Source organism: Harpia harpyja, chromosome 3 (assembly GCF_026419915.1).
Source record: "Harpia harpyja isolate bHarHar1 chromosome 3, bHarHar1 primary haplotype, whole genome shotgun sequence".
NCBI classification, from domain to species: Eukaryota; Metazoa; Chordata; class Aves; order Accipitriformes; family Accipitridae; genus Harpia; species Harpia harpyja.
In genome coordinates this window covers 10,221,626-10,239,315 of record NC_068942.1, presented here as the reverse complement: position 1 = coordinate 10,239,315, position 17,690 = coordinate 10,221,626, and the positions used below count along the sequence as shown (strand labels likewise).

Here is a 17,690-nt window from a genome sequence, read left to right as displayed (position 1 = left end):
TGCTTGGGCTTGCTGTGGTTAAGAGCTTCAGGAAGCTCCCCAGTCCTGTTCTGCCACCCCTTCATCACCACAGTCTCTCCACTCCTCCTCCTTCCACGTGGTTCAGCTTGCATCAATCCTCTCCATTGCCAGTGTCCTGAGGAGAACATGCAGGCTGTATCCTCTCCAAAAACACAGGCAAAGAAGGTACTAGAGGAGATGAGTCAACCTCTGTTTAACATTTTGTGGGTTGGGGTTTTTTTTAAATTATTTTGTTGGTTTTTTTCAGTGGAAGCAGGTCTTGTCTGCTTGGGCTTCCCCATGTGACTTCCCTTTCCAGGCTCATATCCTCTGCTGGCTGGTGCAAGCAGCTCCTTGTGCAGTCAGCTTCTGTTCTTTTGAGGCACCAAATTCTCCTCATACAGACTGCAAGCACCCCACATGGCATTCAGTGAGCCAAGCATTTGAATGGTCAATGTTGTTGCATATTTAAGTACCTTTTAGGCTGTATCTCTTAATCCTCAAGCTCTAAAAAATGCTAAATTCAAATGGAAAATAATAGACAAACTTGTTATGCATTGGTACCTCTGTGGCTTGCCTAGAGGCAGAAACGATGTTGAGACTTTTTCAAGTGAAACTATTGTACAAACATGTTGAAGGGAGGCGCACATAAGAAGAGACTTCTACTGGAAAACTTCACTTCTATAGACAATGTGCTGGAACAGAGGTCTGGTGACAGGTAGAAAAATTACCCCAGTGTTTTAAGAAACAAGAAAGAGGATCAGTCTAGCTACAGTGAAGAAGAGACAAGGGAAAAAAAAAAAAATCAGCTCCAATCAAGCATGCCAGGGCATAACCCTCTCTGCAGATCTCTTCTCATAAGGGTCCAAGCCCATGAAAGAACTTGCAATCAATGGATGCTAAAGTCTACTGAAGGAGCAAGCAGGCCATTAATGTAACAAGTCAATGAACCTTGATGGAGCTGACTTTTCTGGAAAATTAGCTGGATTGCCAGGGTAACCAAATCACAAAAGGATGCAGGACACAATCAACACACAGAAGGATACAGACATTTGCTGAAAAGTTCTATGGGCATGACAAAATTAAATGAAACTGGATGTCCTAGAAAACAGTTTCCACTTTCATCATGTCTCTTGGCTGGATTCCACAGCATTGCAGAAACGTTTCTACAAGAATTGATTACTTCTCACATTCTGGGCCCTGGAGAGCTTCCCACGCCGCCCAGAATAGGTAGGTCTTTTTGCATACAGGCTTAGAGGTGAGATCTAAGCCAGCTGGGTAAAGCCACCATGCTTCAATTACACATTACTATGCATATGACTGAATCCTGCGATCAACAAGCTGAAAGGAAAGAGAGTAAAAGGACTAGCCGCTTATTTTACACACATTTAGCAGCAGAATATGCATATAAAAGCAGATAAACTGGGGGAGCAATAGTAAGCTAATCTGAGCCAGAGAGCAGAGGTAGATCTTCTTCTGACACTGAGAATAAGCTTCATCTGGCTAGTGATGAAGCAAATGGATCCATGCTACAGAGTGAGGTCAAAAGCAACATCTCCCCAGAGTTTTGAAGAAGTTTTAGACTCATGGGTTCAGTTCAGCCTAAAACATGGGTCCTTCAGTTCCAAAACTGAAGGCTGAGAGGCTGAGAACAGTGTGGATCAGCTCCTGCCTGGGTCTGTTTTCAGCTGCAGTCTTTGCAAATAAGAGTAGCCACTGCAGGACTTCACCTGGTGCCCCGACTAAGCCATTTCCATCTCTCCAGCCACAGCCTTATTCTTACATCCTCTGTACCTTCCTGCGCTGGAGCTCTTTGCTCATGCAGATACTTCTACTGCTTTCCAGAGGCATGTGGACCTCTGGAAAACTGCTTGCATTTCCTAAAAAAAAAAAAAAAAAAAAAAAAAAAATTAAAAACATTTCTTATTCTTAAAAAGGTTTTTTTTTTCCCACATAAAAATAAGTTCAGGACTCTCACTATTTGGAGATCTCAGTTCAAACCCCTGCTCTGCCTCTAACTTCCCAAGTTCCAGAGAGTTGATGCACCAGGTTAATGGCTTGTGGGTATTGATGACAACTGGATGACAGCTCCACCCCTTCATTTGCCTTGTTTCAGCTCTGACTTTGTACAAAATTATCCTCTGGAGCAAGGAGAAGCCAGCAGACTTGATTTAAGGCTTGAGAGAATAAAATTCTTGCATCATCCCAAGCAGAGGGGGAGGAAGCAGGAAAGCACTGGGACCCCAGAAAAGGCAACAGGGAATGAGAGATTCTTGATTTCCACCACTAACTGGTTTTCCAGGAGAGAAGTCTTGTTTTTAAAAGGAGATTAGAGCACTTTTCTAGATACAGATTGCAGGTATTTTGCAAAGATACCTTAGTGCGTTCCTGTCAATAGCTACAGCATCTATAAATTTATACTTCTGGATGAAAGGCACTTTATCAAAAAGTTCCTGACAAGCTCTTATCTATGCAGCACATCACTGTCATACCCATCCCATGTGAAATCTGTGCAAGAAAGACAGGGTTCATTTTGTCAAATTATAAGGAACAAATGGTGCCAGACTGAGTAAGAAGCAGCCTCCAAGACCTACGGCACCACAAATCTCAATGCAGCACAGTGCACCGAGCCCAGCGGCAAAGGCAATATAAGGAAATGGGTATGAGGGAAACTAGGAGGCATGGAGAACAGGTGAGTCCAAAGCTCGAGAAGATGAAATAACAACAAACAAAAAGGAAGCTACTTATCCGAGCTACCACATGAGCCGCTGAGCATCATAAATTTTTACTCATGCTCTCCTAAGATGAAAGACACTGACACCAATCCATACAGAGGGCTTGTGGTCTGGAGAAAGATTGGTCTTGCGATGGGAGTTGAGAATACATTAGCAAAGCCCCAAGCAGGTGAAAGATACAGTCCTTGCAGAAACAGAGGGTGTATTAGTGTGCCAGCAACGGGGCTGTCATTTTGATTCTTCCCTTCCGCTTTCTGCTAAGTGCTGTTTTTCTCAGTCTCTCAGAGGTTAAGGACAGATGGGAACCATTAGATCTTCACGGCTCCTTTGGGAACTGTTAGTCAGACCTCTTGCATATCCCAGCCCTTCAAACTTCACCTGCTTACCTTGCCTGAGTCTTGACTACAGTGTCACTCATGCTTTTAACTGTAGTTAGCACACATCCATCAGAAACATGCCTGTCTTGGCTCAGACACATCTGGAAAACGCGCCAACCGCCCTGACAGCTTGTTACAGTGATTAATCACCTTCATTCCAATAAATTTGTGCCCAGTTTTTCATATGAATTTATCTGGTTTCAGCTTGCTGCTACACATTCCCATAATTTACTAGATTAAAGAGCCTTTCAGTACCTGATATTTTTCTCCCAAGGAAGTTCCTTCACCATCATAATCAATTCCCTGCTCAGTCTTCTTTGATAAGCTAGAGAGAGCGACTGCTTCACGTCTCCCATTGCAAAGCATTTTCTCCAGGCTCTGAATCATTTTGTGTGGCTCTAATGTTCCACCACCCATTTTTCAACATCAATTTAAAACACACAAGCCATCCCAGTGCCAGTCTCATAAATACGGTATGTGCTCATATCCAGTTGCTTGTCCCTTAGGACTCTTAAAAAAACCCAACAAAACTATTCAGAGTCTTAGGCAGATGCAAGCTGGCTTCCTTCTGGCTGGTATTTGGAGCAACCGAAAACCAGCCATCAGTCACCTTCACTGGTGCTGCGATCTCAGCAGGTGAAGACAAAGCATGACAAGGCTGTCTCCCTGCTCATTCACCGTGATGTGATTCAACATTGGAAAGCAAGGCTGCCCCTGCGCGGGGTACCGCACAGATTGCCCCAGGCACACCCAGACAACATCCATAGGGATAAAAAAGCCAACGGACACAGAGCAGCCGTGTCCAGGCTGTTAAACTCTCTTACCTATCAAAGTGGAGTGGCTGCAGCCAGAGTTTTTACATCTATGCCTGGGAATTGTTTGGGAAAGCACTAGCAGCCTGGGCCAATGCTGTGCCAGGGACCATTCTGCAGTCTCGCCATGGACCCAGCTGAGCTCCAGTACCTGGGAGTGCTCCCCACCGCCACCCCCTTTACCAAGAGAGATAAATGCCGCCTTAACACAGAACCAGCCTCCAAGGAGGGAGAAGGATGAAGCGACTCCCTCGCTTTCTCCTTCCGAACCCTCTTTCCCGACAGGTTAGCAGGGCTTCTGACCAGAGGGGCAGCAACAGGCTGGGGCATCCTTTTCCTGCCCAGTGGCGGTCTAAGGGCTCGCACTGACACTGGAGAGGAAAGACGTCCATCGCAGCAGAGCCTCCGGCAGGTGCATCAGGCCTCTCAGCGCAGCCTTGTGTGTCTCAGCAAGAGAAAGGACACAGGAAGAAAAGGCAAGAAATAAGGAAGAAAAGTCAGTAAAGGCACTTTTGCATAAGCTCAGAGAGGAGGTCTTGTGTCTGAGGTCTTGCATCACCGTGCAGCTGGGATCAAATCCAGGCTGGCAACCTCACCTGGGCTGATGCTTTAGCCCTGGGGGGGTCCCTGAGCTGCCCATCCTGCATCAAACATCCACCCAGCACCAGCACCCCAAAGCTTTCTTATGGCAGGCCTGTCCTGCTGTCGCTTGTCAGAGTCGAAACAGCAGTCACCCAGGTATCCGATGCCAACAAAGCTGGTGGCACTTCACACCTGTTATAGGTAGATGAGGTGCCCAGGCTGAGCCTAGATACTACTTTTTCTACAGTTCCAGGGTTCTAAGATCAGGAGGTTGAGGGAAGGGTGATTTTGGGAAAAGATAGTCTCCCCCCCAACTCAACAGAAGGGAACAAAAAATATCTGATGGCTAATTACTTTATTAGATTTTGACTAAAACAATAAGAACTTTCTCTTTTTCCACAGGATTGTCCCCTTTCTTATATTCTGTCAGTGGCAGAAAATGCTGAATCACAAACCTGGAGCTTTAAAAAAAAAAAAAAAAGAAAGTATTTCATATGCAGAAGAAACATATCTTACATCATTTCATGTTTCCTGCTCTGCTCTCTGGTGCCACGTTCCTCATTTTCAGGCTGTTTTAAAGGTCAGGATTTGTTCTGTGAAGCTGACCTCAGACATGGGAAATATGCTGCCTCATCACTCCAGGATCTTTTCTCACATGATTAGTCCCAACATTCCTGCAAGTAGAACAGTCCCCAATCACCACTGCTGCAGCCACAAAAAAAAAAAAAAAAAAAAAAAAGGCAAGATATTTTTTCTTTCCATTCCCCAAGTTAATATTTACCACCATCACAGCCTCATTTCATAGGCTGGGGGCTACTTCAGCAGTGTAATGCTATTGCCATCTATGGGCAAGTAATAGTCTTACCAGTCATACTTAACAAGTTAAAGTCGGAATACATACCTAAACTGACAACTACTCTCAGGAAAGTTTTAAAGGACTTTAAAGAGGATTTTATTTAAGATTTTCCAATGGCTAAAATATACAATCTGGATAAAAGTTAGTCAAAGACAGCAATTACTTCTCATGGTATTTGTTTTAATCCTTATGTATTCATTCAACTGGCTTCATTTTGCATGAATAATTTTATTTTGATGCTATAATTTGAGCACAGGAGAGGTCACGTTAAGGTGTTGATCCAGAAGAAGCATGCACACTCTATTTTGAAAAAAAGATCTGAACTTATTTGAAATCACTACTATCGATTATCAAATGTTTAAAGAATGATGGAAGGCACAACAGTGATGAACAAGCTTCAGTGCTACAGGAAAGCTGAAAATTCATTTACTTGCTTAATAACTCTTCTAAAAATGTAAGATTTCAACCTTAATAAAAGAACCAGTCGATTAATCTACTGGTTATAAATTACAAATATATACTGACAAAATAGTCTGATTGAAGTGTAAAAGTTACTGCAAACTCTTTTTAGCTTGCTTAAGCCTGTAAGAAAGAATCTGGCTCTTTTTCAGTAACCTAATGGACCATGTTCATATGAAAAAGTTTTTGTCAGTATCTGTAAGAAATAGAAATCAAAACTGAACTCCCACTCACTGGGAGACTCTACAGGTGACATTTAAAAGAAAGCACAACACCACAGCAAGATGAAAAATGGGTTTTCTGTTAAATTATAACTAGCCAGACGGTTATACTGCTCTCAGGTTCATGATAAAGGCATAAAGATTGCCTCCCGTGCCTGCAGAGCTCATTGCCAGGTGGCACGAACTATGCATGGTTGACTTGTCAGACTCAGCCTCTTCTTGTTGGTCTCTGCTGAACCAGCGAAAGGAAAATGCTCAGGCCCCAAGAGCAAAGATTGCCCCACAGCTTGTCACTCAGCAAAAAAAAAAAAAAAAAGCGGCTAAGGCATCAGACCCATCTCAGGCCCTTGCCAGAGGAAGGGCACTGTAAGACTGAACCTCGCAGAAGTCATATGAAAAGAACCGAAGCACAAAGTCCTCCTCTAACAAAGTCAGAACAAAAATGTTTGGATAGGATTTCTGGAAGAAAAAGCCAGAGGTGTTTGTGAATAAGCAGAAGAATAGGCACTTCCAGTGACCGCAGAACTATAAACAAAAGCACTTTTGTGCACTCCCGGATTACTTGCTCTTATTTTCTCTTACAGTCACATGCTTATGTGGGCCTGTACAGTTTGAAAACATGATTCATTAAGACGCCTTAAATTGCTACCAAGTATTGTACTATTAATACTGACTTTGTTTTAACTTTCCTGTTACTTGGTATAATTTGTTTCATAACTGTATCATCTCTTACTTGACCAAATCGCCACTGAATCCTTTAAAAGTTTTTGTGGATATGTGCACTATATTTCCAAAGCATTTCAGATTTATGGGTACCCCCCTCCCCCTGTCATTGTTTCATTGGTTCAGGGACGTTCCCTTCTTTTCAGCAGATTGAAACATCCAGTAATCTGAAACAGATTTGGTGACCCTATAGCATTAAATCATGCTTTGTGGTGCTTTATTCCTGCTCCAAAAGACTTTATGTATTAGCGGGTACATAAAATTGCACCAGAGACTGAATACATATTGAAAAGTAATAAATGATTCCATATGGTCTTAATTTTTCAAAGCAGCGCACCACTGTTTTAAAGCAATAGTGTTTAATTTTCCAATTAGGAAGATTTTTAAATAGCCCTTCTAACCCACAGATATGGGAACACTCTCACTTCAGATACTCTCCCCAGCTGAGAGATTTCGGTGCACCAACAATTTTCACAGTCAAATGGTGTCCTTGGTTAGCTAGCTAGCAAGGGTACAATTAGCCAAGGCAGTTAATTTCCTCCTTTTATTCAAAAAAGCTTGTGTCATCATTACTGCAAAGACACAGGTCACAAAGCCTCTGTGAGCAAACTGAATAGCATACGTTCCTCTTTAAGCTTCACGTACTTGAACATCTGTCAGACCTCAGCTACAGTTCCTCCCCAGTTTTCCCTGTTTACTTCCAAGGAAAAAATCTATTGTGGTAAAACAAGGCTTATAATACCTCTACCTAGATACATTTTAAGCCTAACATGTCTATTTTGGAGAGTAGCTACTGCATTTGGAAACAGCAGCCTCTTCAGCAGATCGGTTCTCAGCGTGTATTCAATTACGTGTGCTCACTTACTTAAATGGTACTGCCCCCAAAAAATTAACAAAATAAAATCAGGTCTCACTCTCGCTGTCATTGGCTCTCCACAGGTAAAACAGCAGTGAACAACTTAAGATGCACACCTTTAACACAGCGGCTTGCTAGACTGAAGAAAATGATTTTGCAAGGCAGGCGAGGGTGCGTACGAATGGAAGAATTCAACTTTTCAGATTCCAGGAGGAGTTTGCAGGGCAGTTAGCTATAATTGCATGCCCCGAGCATGTTTAAGTGACATTCACATAAGCTGCAAGGAATGTAAGGCCTTTAATACCAGAAGCAGGACCGGGGCAGAACTGAGGCACTGAAGTTAAGAACTGCCTTCCCAAAAGCCCCTGCTCAACCGATGCCTAATCCCAGAGGCTGTGGAGTCCTATTTTTAGGTTGTCAGCATCCCAAGATACAGGACATTCTGCCTTTCGCATACCCAGAACCACCCCATGCCTGCAGAGCTCATTGCCAGGTGGCATGAACCATGCTGGGCAGCTCCGTGCCTCTCTTCCCCCTGGCCCAGCACTGGAATTTGGAGCTCAGACACGTCTCCATGCAAGATGAGACCCTCGGCCCCGGCTGTGCAGCCTGCTCAGAGCACAGCCAACGCATACCAGAGGGCTCCAGCTCCTTACAGCACGCTGCTGTGATCGCTCTTCCAAGACGGGACAGCAGGTAGGAGGTGCCCGTCGCTATCCCATCACCCGCTGCAGTGTGTCTCGGGCACTCAGGAAATGTGACCCCCTTCCCATTTCTCTGACTTGATGCAGCTCCTGAGTCAGCAGCCACCCAGTTCCTCCAGGGTGGGAGAGAGAGAGAACCAGCTGCAAATGCTTATCATCAACTTCCCCACCATGTGCTGAGCCACCGACTGCTTTTGCTTAACACTTCACCAGCCCCTTTGAACCCTTTCTCAACTCCCCAGGGGGGCACTTCCTTCCCTCTGTGTGCCTTGCAGGTGCTCCCCACACCAGGAGACCCAAGGTCAGCTTCTCCCGCTGCTGCCCCCGACCTTCCTGAAGAGTATCTTACCCGGGAGGTAGGCTAGCCCAAAGAGTATCTACTGGGAGGTATGCTAGCCTAACACACACTCCATTTTGAACCAGCCTGTTGAACCCGTACTGCTGCCTGGGGGAGAGGGTGGGGATTCAGGATTCAAGGAGAGGCCATGACCTAGCAATAATAATATTGCCATGGGGAAGGGAGGGGAACAGCCTTGGATTTCAGTCCCCTCTTCCAAGTCTGCTCCATGTACTTTACATTGAACGTTTGTCAGAGGACAAAACACGAAGTTCTGGGAAAAGGACCAGGAGCCACATCTCCAGCTCCTAAGGAAGCGCTCTGATCGCTGGAGATACAGAATGACAGGGGGAGGGAGGTGCTTGGACTTCTTCCTGCAGGGGCCACATACAGGAGAAAATAATTAATTCTTCGAGGGAACAGAAATAGGCTGTATGTAGGCATCCGCTCTCCAAAGGAAAGGCCAGGCTGTGAGCCTCAGCAAATGGAAATCCCTCCCCGCAGCCCTTGTTCTCTTCACTCCATCCCCGATTAAAACCTCTGCTATAGAAGCGTGCCTTACGTTTGCAGGTAGAGGGAAGCAGGACCGCGAAGGGTGGTTATTTTAGGGCTGCGGTGTGCAAGCGCCTCTACAACGAAGCAAGGACCGAGGCTGCATCTCTCCGCACAGCACCGCGCAGACAGGACAGCCACCTCGGGGACGTTTTTGGCCAACCAACACCGCCACGGTTCCAGAGGTGTAGCTTTCAGGTCTCCCCATCAGGGCCCTACCTCTAGGCACTTGGCACCCGGGGTCCTGCCGCCAGACGCGCACCGGGTCCCTTTCCCTCACGCTGCCTCACGCAAGGCCTGCGAGTCCCCTCCAGAGGTGGGCTTCGACGTAGCTTTGGGAGAAGGGGAACGGGGGGAAACCGAGAGACCGCCTCGCTTGGTCCTCGGTGCGGCTGCAGCTTCTGGCTGAAGGCGGTTTTTAGCGCGGGTGTCGCAGCACCTTCAGGAAGGGCTTTTCTCCCAGCGCCCGAAGCCCGCCCGCAGCCTCCCCGCGCTGCCCGGCCGAACGACGGGGATAGGGCCCGGGCAGGGCTTGCAGGGGGCTGTACCGGAGCCCCCGCCCCGTCCACACCGCGCACCAGCGGCCGCTCCCCCGCCCCTGCCAGCCTCACGCCAGCCAGGGCCTGCCGACCGGCGCTCACCCCGGGCCAGGCCGGCAGCCGGTCGCGCAGCAGGCCCGGCCCGGCCCGGCGCCCAGCCGAGCCCTGCCGGCCCGCCGCTGCCGCCGCCTACCCGGGACCGGCCCCGGCCAAGCCCGCCCGAGGCCACGGCGGGAGGGGTCGGGGGGGAGCACCCACACGCTCCGCACCGGGACGGCGCCGGCCACCCCGACCGGGACCCGGCACACCCCCCGCCGCCGCCGCCCCCCCGCCTCGCGCCCCCTCCCCGCGCCGCATTTTACTCGATTGTTTATTATTTTCCAAGGGGCGGTGGCGGGGTGGAGGCGCCGACCAACGGGAAGCGCCGTTGCCCTGACGGGCGACGGGCGGCGGCCAATGGGCGGCGAGGGCGGGCCCCGGCGGTCACGCGCGGCTCTAGAGCATGACATCATCTGTTTGCACGGCGCAGCCTAGCTTGGTGCGGGCGGGGCGGGGCGGGGCGGGGGTGAGGAGGCGGGGCTGCCGCGAGGGGGCGGGGCGAGCTGCCGCCGCGGCCGGGCTCGGCGGGACCGGCGGGCAGCGGCCGGCCCTCGGCTCCGCCCGCCCGCCCTGCCGCCGGCGGGGCGGAGGGTGGGGGTGACCCCGGCGGCCCCCCCGAGCGGCAGGCGCGGCCGCCCACCGGCGCGGAGTAGCTGCCGGCCGTTGGGCTCGCAGCGCCTCGGGGGTGGCTCTGCCCGGCGGGCGCCCCGCCGCCGGTTAAACGCCCCGCTGAGGTAACCCCGCCGCCGGCTCCTCGGGCCGGGCCGCTGCCCCCCGGCGTGTGGGCAGAGGAAGGTGTTAAATCATAATAGTAGAGTAATTAAGCGATAAGTGCGTATAATTAAGCCCGTATGGGGTAACCGGGGCGGGTTAAGTGACGTGCCCGGGTTGCGCAACGAGTCAGTGGCGGGGCAGAACAGCACTTGGCCGCTCGGACCAGCCCCAGCCAAGTGGGAGAGCTGTCTGTCTGTCTGTCTGTCTGTCTGTCTTCACAGGTATTGGGGAGGTCCGTGGAGGTGTCCTGGTGGGGCAGGAGGCATGGGGAGATGGCTAAATATTGCCTTGGATCATTAACAGAAACTGCTGTTGGGAATGTTAAATCCTTTTGTGTCACCGAAGATGAATGTAGGGGAGGAAAAAAAAAAAAAAGGTGGAGTTTTGTGCTGGATCTTAGCAGTTTGACTCGTTTCGCCCTAATGATATAAACTCAATAACTGCCTGTACTTCCAAGTATTCAAAAATTATGATGCAAGCTTTTGAGTAGCGTAATGTCAGCTTAAAAATCAGGTTTTAAAAGGTTTTAAAATATGCAATTAGGGTTGGTTTTTTTCCCTACTTTCTTGCTGGCCCTGAAAGTATACTTGGGTCGCATCCATGGCGCATCAGGAACTTGGCTTTTGGTTTAAAATGGAAGCTGAGATGCTCCTTTAATGGGACTTTAAGAACAGGGATCTCGGGAAAACACCAGTGTTGCAGGACTCATAAAGAACGCTGAGAGAGCTGGCAACACCGGTATGTGCTGCTATTTGTGGCTGTTATTAAGTGTACGAAACACTATTAGAAACTACTTCTAGCCACCAGAAGCTGAGCCTTTCTGGGCCTACAAGGTGCAGCTTTTCGGTGGGCCTTGGCAATGCAGCTTCAGCAGAGGTGAGGCCACTTTAATAATTTTTGAAGCTATAGGGTTGAATTTTCCCACTCCCTCAGCTTCACAGCTCCTTATGCGACCAGGTTTTTTTTGAGGTTTCATTGTAAAGATTGTTTCTTCCAGAAAGGTGATCCTGTTTTTTAATGTGGATGACTGCAGTCACTGTACTCCACACAGTGCAGAAATGGGTCAAGAATTCTTCAGCAGTGGGTGCTGAAGTTTAGGTGTATGCAGAGCTGAGTGCTTCTAGCCTTAAAGTTCGGTCCCCAAATTGTCAAGATCACTCAAGGAAAGAGTTCTTCTCTCCACAGTAGTAATGTCACTGTCTCCTTTTGCTACTGTACTTCTCTTCCTTCCCCTCCCCTCCGTTAGAGCGGTCAGTCAGCCAGTTCACAGGCTGAAGTCCAACTTCAATTGATCTTTAAATTGCTGTTCATCACTTTGAGGAAAATTTTATAGTCAGAACGCTGTAGCCGTCTTTGGCAAATGCTTCATGTCTCCGTGGCACAATTTGGACCCTTGCTCTGTGTCTATCTGCCAGTCAGCCAATCTCCCCGTAATAACTGTGGAACCCATTAGCCGGTTCTAGCCAAATTGGGCAGAAAGGTTAAAGTCTCAGAGTATGAAGTTGGCCGGCTTGTAGACGACATTTCTTTCTAATCAGCTCACAGGTTGCTCTGAATCAGCCACAAAACCTACTGCCCTTTGCCCAGTCAGTGTTTAAAGGACATAGTAGGGAACTGTGGGAAGAACAAAAAATACACTGAGGGAGCCGCTTTCTCACAGGGTGGATGGGAGGGGTGGATGGGGTTATTGCAGCGGACACAAACTTCTCAGAGACCAGGCTGCAGGTGGCTTACAAAACAACCCGTCATATACTTGTTTGTGTGAAGTCCATGTAGACAATCAGCCGTTGTTTAATGTAACTGCAATATAACATCGTTTTATTGAGCGGCAGTACGTTTTACAGTAGATTTCTATAATGATGAGAAGTTCCAGGTCCCCCACCCCCATGCAACTTTAGCTCTAACAATGCTTCTGCAGTAAGATATTTGTGTAAGAGAGGTAAAGCCAAAAATGTGACCTGCACTTCTCTAACTACCAGCCTGGAAAAATGTAGGTTATGGCAGAATGAAGGAGGGATCATATCTGGGTTACCGGCATGAACTGGTACACTCTTATGGGAAGCTGACGCTCTGAATCAAGAAAATGGAAGAATGAGAATGAAAGCTGAGCTGATGATAGCCTGCTGTCGTTGAACGTAGCAGCTCAAAAGAGTTAATCTCAATGCAAAAATCGCTTAGGAGGATTCCCACCCAGAGTGCTGTCACAGGAATGTTACTTTCCCCAAAGCACTATGCCAGAGGCCCCACGACTCATGGGTCCTGCCTGGTCCATGTGTGGCTGAGATCACCCACAGAGATGACTGGGAGCTGCAAAGTAACTGTGACCCTGCCAGATCCATATAATCAGGTACCCTGATAGGTACACGTGTTCTCCATGTAAACCTGAGTGGGGATAGTAGATAAAAGGAGAGGCACAGGAAGACACAGCCCTGACCAGAAACACTCACAGTCTAAGCAGGCATGGGAAGCGAGCGAGTGAGGCTTTCAAATGGCCTCAGGGCTGGCCTAACTTTATTCCTGTTGAAGTCAGCGATAAAACTCCCATAAACGGAGCCTTTTTGAAAATCCCACCCTTGGGGCATTAAAGTACTTAAAGGAAGAGACTAGAAATTGTGCAGGCTTTAGATTCAATTTTGATCAGTTTTTACACATATTTCAGTGGGCCCAGCCACGGAACGGTGATAAGATGGGCTCCTCTGTCTTTCTGTTTTGCTCATGCACATTTGGTAAGTAAAACGTGTAGGATCAGTTATGCTGTGGGTTTAATTCCACCTCTAAACTTGCAGTATCATGGGCACACACGTGCTGTGTGGAGCTGTGAAGAACCGGTACCATGACTTACGCGATAAAGACTGTACGGCTGATAAACCAGTGAATTCTGAAGAGGGCAGATAATCTTGCAGTAAAGGCCCAGGGCTGGCACTCAGGAGATCTAGTTTTATTTCTGAGTTCTGACACAGGCTTCCTGTATGACCTCAGCACAGTCATGTAATTGCTTGGTGCCTCAGTCCATCATCTCTTTAATAGGGTTACTACTTACTTATTTCCTTTCGCCCGCCCTGGCCTGCCTTACTTAGACTGCAATTCTGCCAGGGAGTGGAGCATTTCTTACCACGTGCAGGGCCTTCACCCAGTACAATGAGACCTAATGGCAATGCCTGTACAGTAATGCAATGCCAATTAAATAAATAAATGAAGATGATAATATCATTTAGGACTAGATTTGCAGCTTGTAATCCGGCCCAAGGTCAAAGTGCTACGCTTCCTGGAACCTCGGGGACCTGAGGAAGTGCTCTACAGGGAAGTTTCTGCACCGGTCAAAATCGGCCCCAAGCAGCAGCAGGTTTTGGGAAGGGGCCGAGCGACAGTCACAGCTTCGCAGCCGGCCTTCTCTGGCTAACTGCTGAAAGCCACAAGTAGAGGCTCCTCGGAGACGCGATGTTGGACTAAGCGTCTTCTCATCGTGCACGGCCTTGTCTGATCTTGGTTCCTGGCTCTTCAGCGCTACTGCGGTTCTCCTCCCTTACCAACTGCTAAATCATACATGCGAATGCCAGTATCCCAATTGCAGAGTAGCTGGTGTCTTTTTGAGCTGCCCTGCATTCCCGTAAGGGGCCACGTTACAACAAAAGCCATGGCAGGGCTTGCAACGTCGTGACCCAAAATGGAGCTGCAGTGAAAATTATTTCCATTACTCGAACCTGCATTCATTCTGATTAATTCAGTGCCTCCTACTATATTTAGATAACTGAGGATTAATTGTATGCATGCTGAAATGCTGTCCCTTGTAATAAAATCATGCCGAACTATTCCTAACTTGAGTGCCACTTGAATTCGAAACCTAACTAGACCCTGAGGGCCTTAGCCCTGACTTAGCAGGACGTGTAAGGCACGCAGGATCAGGGCCTTGCTGTTTTCTAATCAAACTGAATGGTTTTCAAATCTCATTGCTTGTCTATAATGCTAAATAAATCAGGAATAATTTAATTTGTCTGCTAATTCTACCCAGCAATGCTTCAGCGGCACATCTACTTCTCAACGCGTGCAGCTGTCTATATCCGGTATCAGAGACAAAGCTACTTTTGTACTAAATCTGGTCCCTAGTTTACATCGATACAAAGCTAGGCGAGAACTGATACATACATGTTGCTATGTAATGTATTTATAACTGCATCTGTATTAATAGCTTTATGTTCCTTGGCTTTGTGGGTCACCCCTTTATCCAACCCATAATTAACCACGTCTTCAAGTGAGCTACTTCGGAGGGCCTTCTGCTCGGGCACAGCCTCCGAGGAGGAAGTACAGCGGGATTACATTCACGTGTGGACGTCTGAACGTGCTCCCGTATCACCCACGGGCAGAATGAAAGTTTTCAAGAAACGGCCAAACTGGACTCCAGATTTAACGTTTACTGGAGCAACTCGCGCACCAGTAATTTACGGCCAGCGGAAACAAGTCAGAAAAGAAACGGCGCGCTATTCCTCCGCCGTGCCTGGCAGCCAGAGCTGGTTTGACGGTGCAGTCCGGGCAGCGAGCGCCGAAGCTGGTCCGCGTCCTGGTCCGGTGGGCCTCACCGAGGCAAGAGGTATGGAAAAGCGAGACGGTTGCCCCTGGTTTTGCCCTTTAAACTCCAGTAAGCGCAGGGAGCCAGGGCTAACGCAACCCTCGGGCAGAGTTACCGCATGCTCCGAGGGACCTGAGCGCTTCCCGCCAGCCGGGCGGCGCGGCCAGGCCCCGGGCCGGCGGGGGACGCACGGCCGCGGCGGCTCGGGCGGAGGGGCCGCGCCGGAGCGGCGGGGAAGGCGAGCGGGCAGGCGCTTTCCCCGCCGGGTCCCCGCAGCCTCTCCAGCCCGCCCAGCCCCGGCGGCTCCCCCCCGGGCCCGCCGCTCCCGCCCCGACGGGGCGGCCCCTGCGCGGCGCCGCCCGCCCTCCGCCCGTGGGCGGGCCGAGCCGTGCCGTGCGGTTAGGTTGAGGCTCCCTGCGTGTGTCTATAACTTTGTGTTGCTGCCGGTGGTTGTTAGGAGGAGGGATGTGGAAGTCGGCGGCGAGCAGGGTGACAGGCTGCTCGGGCGGGCTGCGGCAGGCTGGCTCGGCGCGGGCGGATCGCTTGCCTCTCGCCGGCTGCTCGCAGAGGGAGCGGGCGGTTTGCCGCTTTCCCCTCCTTCGCCTTTAAAGGGAAGGCTCCTCGGAGCTGAAGGCGCAGGAGCAGGAGGAGCAGGAACCATGCAGCAGCGCTGCTCCTTCCTCCCGTGAATTCGGATCCCGATTTCTGCCGGTGTGGAGGTGGCTGTTGATTCCCCCCCCCGCCCTCCCCTCCCGATGTGGCTCTCCCTGCCTCTTCTGCCTGCGCTTTTTAAATGACTTGAGTGAAGGGGGGGGGAAACTGTCAAGATGGCAGCAGCAGGAGCAAGGAGGTTATGAATGTGGTGTTGATGCTGGAACAAAACCTATTCTCTTTGGCAGCCCTAGGGAGGGCTTAAAGCTTCTGGACCTGTTGGAAGACTGGCGATTTCATTTGTTCCCGTTGTGTTTGCTTTTTCCCTGCGAGAAGAAGGATTTATTATCTTTTTTTTTTTTTTAACCGCCCAGCCCCCGGGGTGGCCTTCTCCCGCCCCCTGCTCCGTCGGCTGCGAGATTTTGGGGGTTGCTTGCGTGTGGCTTGGGGGGCACCGCAAAGTGACAGGCTTACGCTAGCATGCAGTTGGATGTGTGCTAAGACTTCGGCTCCCTTTAGGGCGTTCTGAAGAAGGAAAAAGTCTTCGGCGTAATCTGAAGGACCGCTCTCCCTGCCCTCCTGCCGAGGGAGGGGGCAAAGGACCACCCCTCCAGCCCCCCAAGAGGGAAGATAGCTGCGGAAGCGACGAGGAGCGAGCTCGGAGGCGCCGGGGGTGGGGGTGGGGGTCCTCTCCCGGCTGGATACAGCGCGGTTCCCGCTGGAGCTACTTCTGCATCCGCATGGAGTGAAACATAAACAAACGCACACACGCACCGTGGGAGCAGCGGTCGCCGCTCCGCCGGCGCGGAGGGCAGCGCCGCGGGCACCTCCGGTACCGCCCGGCCCCGCGCTGCCCGCCCTGCGCTGCCGCTCCGGCTCCTAATCTGATTTTTTTTTTTTTTTTTCCCTCCCCCTCCCTCTCACCCCCCACCTCCCTCGGCTCCGGAGTGTGCATCGCCCGCGGGGAGCGGGGCTCGGGGTGCAGCGGAGAGCCTGCCAGCCCGTAGTGGAGAGCGGCATGCCCGGCCGGCGGCCCCCCGCCTGCTAGGCTCCCGTCGGCACCGAGGAGGAGGAGGAGGCGGCGGCGGAGGAGGAGCGGGGTCGGCGGCCGTCCGCCCCGTCGCAGCGCCCCGCCGCCGCAGCCGCCCGCGGGGGAGACCAAGATGGCAGAGGCGTCGCCCCCCGCCCCGCTCTCGCCCCTGGACGTGGAGCTGGACCCCGAGTTCGAGCCGCAGAGCCGCCCCCGCTCCTGCACCTGGCCCCTGCAGAGGCCCGAGCTGCAGGCCAGCCCAGCCAAGCCCGCCGGCGAGCCGCCCGCCGACGCCGCCTCCATGATCCCCGAGGAGGAGGACGACGAGGAGGAGGGGGGCAGCTCGGCCATGGCCGTCGGCAGCGCGGCCCCCGCCGGCGGAGAAGCAGCGGCGGCGGCGGCGGCCACCGCCGTCCCGGAGGAGGCGGCGCGGCTGCTGGCCCCGCTGCCCGGAGGCGCCCCGGAGGGGCCGAGCCTCTCGCCGGGGGGAGCGGCGGCGGCGGGCGGCGGGGGGCTGAGCGGGGGCCCGGCGGCGGCGCCGAGGAAGTGCTCGTCGCGGCGCAACGCGTGGGGCAACCTCTCCTACGCCGACCTCATCACCCGCGCCATCGAGAGCTCCCCGGAGAAGCGCCTCACCCTCTCCCAGATCTACGACTGGATGGTCCGCTGCGTGCCCTACTTCAAGGACAAGGGCGACAGCAACAGCTCGGCCGGCTGGAAGGTGAGGCGGGGTCCCGGGGACGCGGCGGACCCACCGCGCCGCCCCGACGGGCGGGCTGTCCGCGGGGGATGCAGCCGCGGAGCGGGGCGGGGGGGGGT

General features: G+C 51.2%; 1 protein-coding gene and 1 long non-coding RNA gene across 4 annotated transcripts in view; one reads left to right on the top strand and one right to left on the bottom strand.

Moving 5' to 3' along the window:
• Positions 1–649: 649 nt before the first annotated feature.
• Positions 650–9,712, bottom strand: LOC128139248 (uncharacterized). 2 transcript variants are annotated; one of them, XR_008234290.1, is made up of 3 exons: positions 8,257–9,712; positions 5,023–5,180; positions 650–1,880 (listed from the first exon to the last, which is right to left on the bottom strand). It is a non-coding gene; the product is annotated as an uncharacterized LOC128139248 (long non-coding RNA). The 2 variants fall into 2 exon arrangements; XR_008234291.1 differs by lacking the exon at positions 650–1,880 and adding an exon at positions 2,842–4,369.
• A 7,077-nt stretch (positions 9,713–16,789) lies between these two features.
• Positions 16,790–17,690, top strand: part of FOXO3 (forkhead box O3) — a 95,470-nt gene continuing 94,569 nt past the window's right edge. For both annotated transcript variants that reach the window (XM_052781363.1, XM_052781365.1), the window contains exon 1: positions 16,790–17,592. In XM_052781363.1, coding sequence (XP_052637323.1) covers positions 17,005–17,592 — 588 coding nt within the window. In that variant the 5' untranslated portion in view covers positions 16,790–17,004. The remainder of the gene's footprint in view (positions 17,593–17,690) is intronic.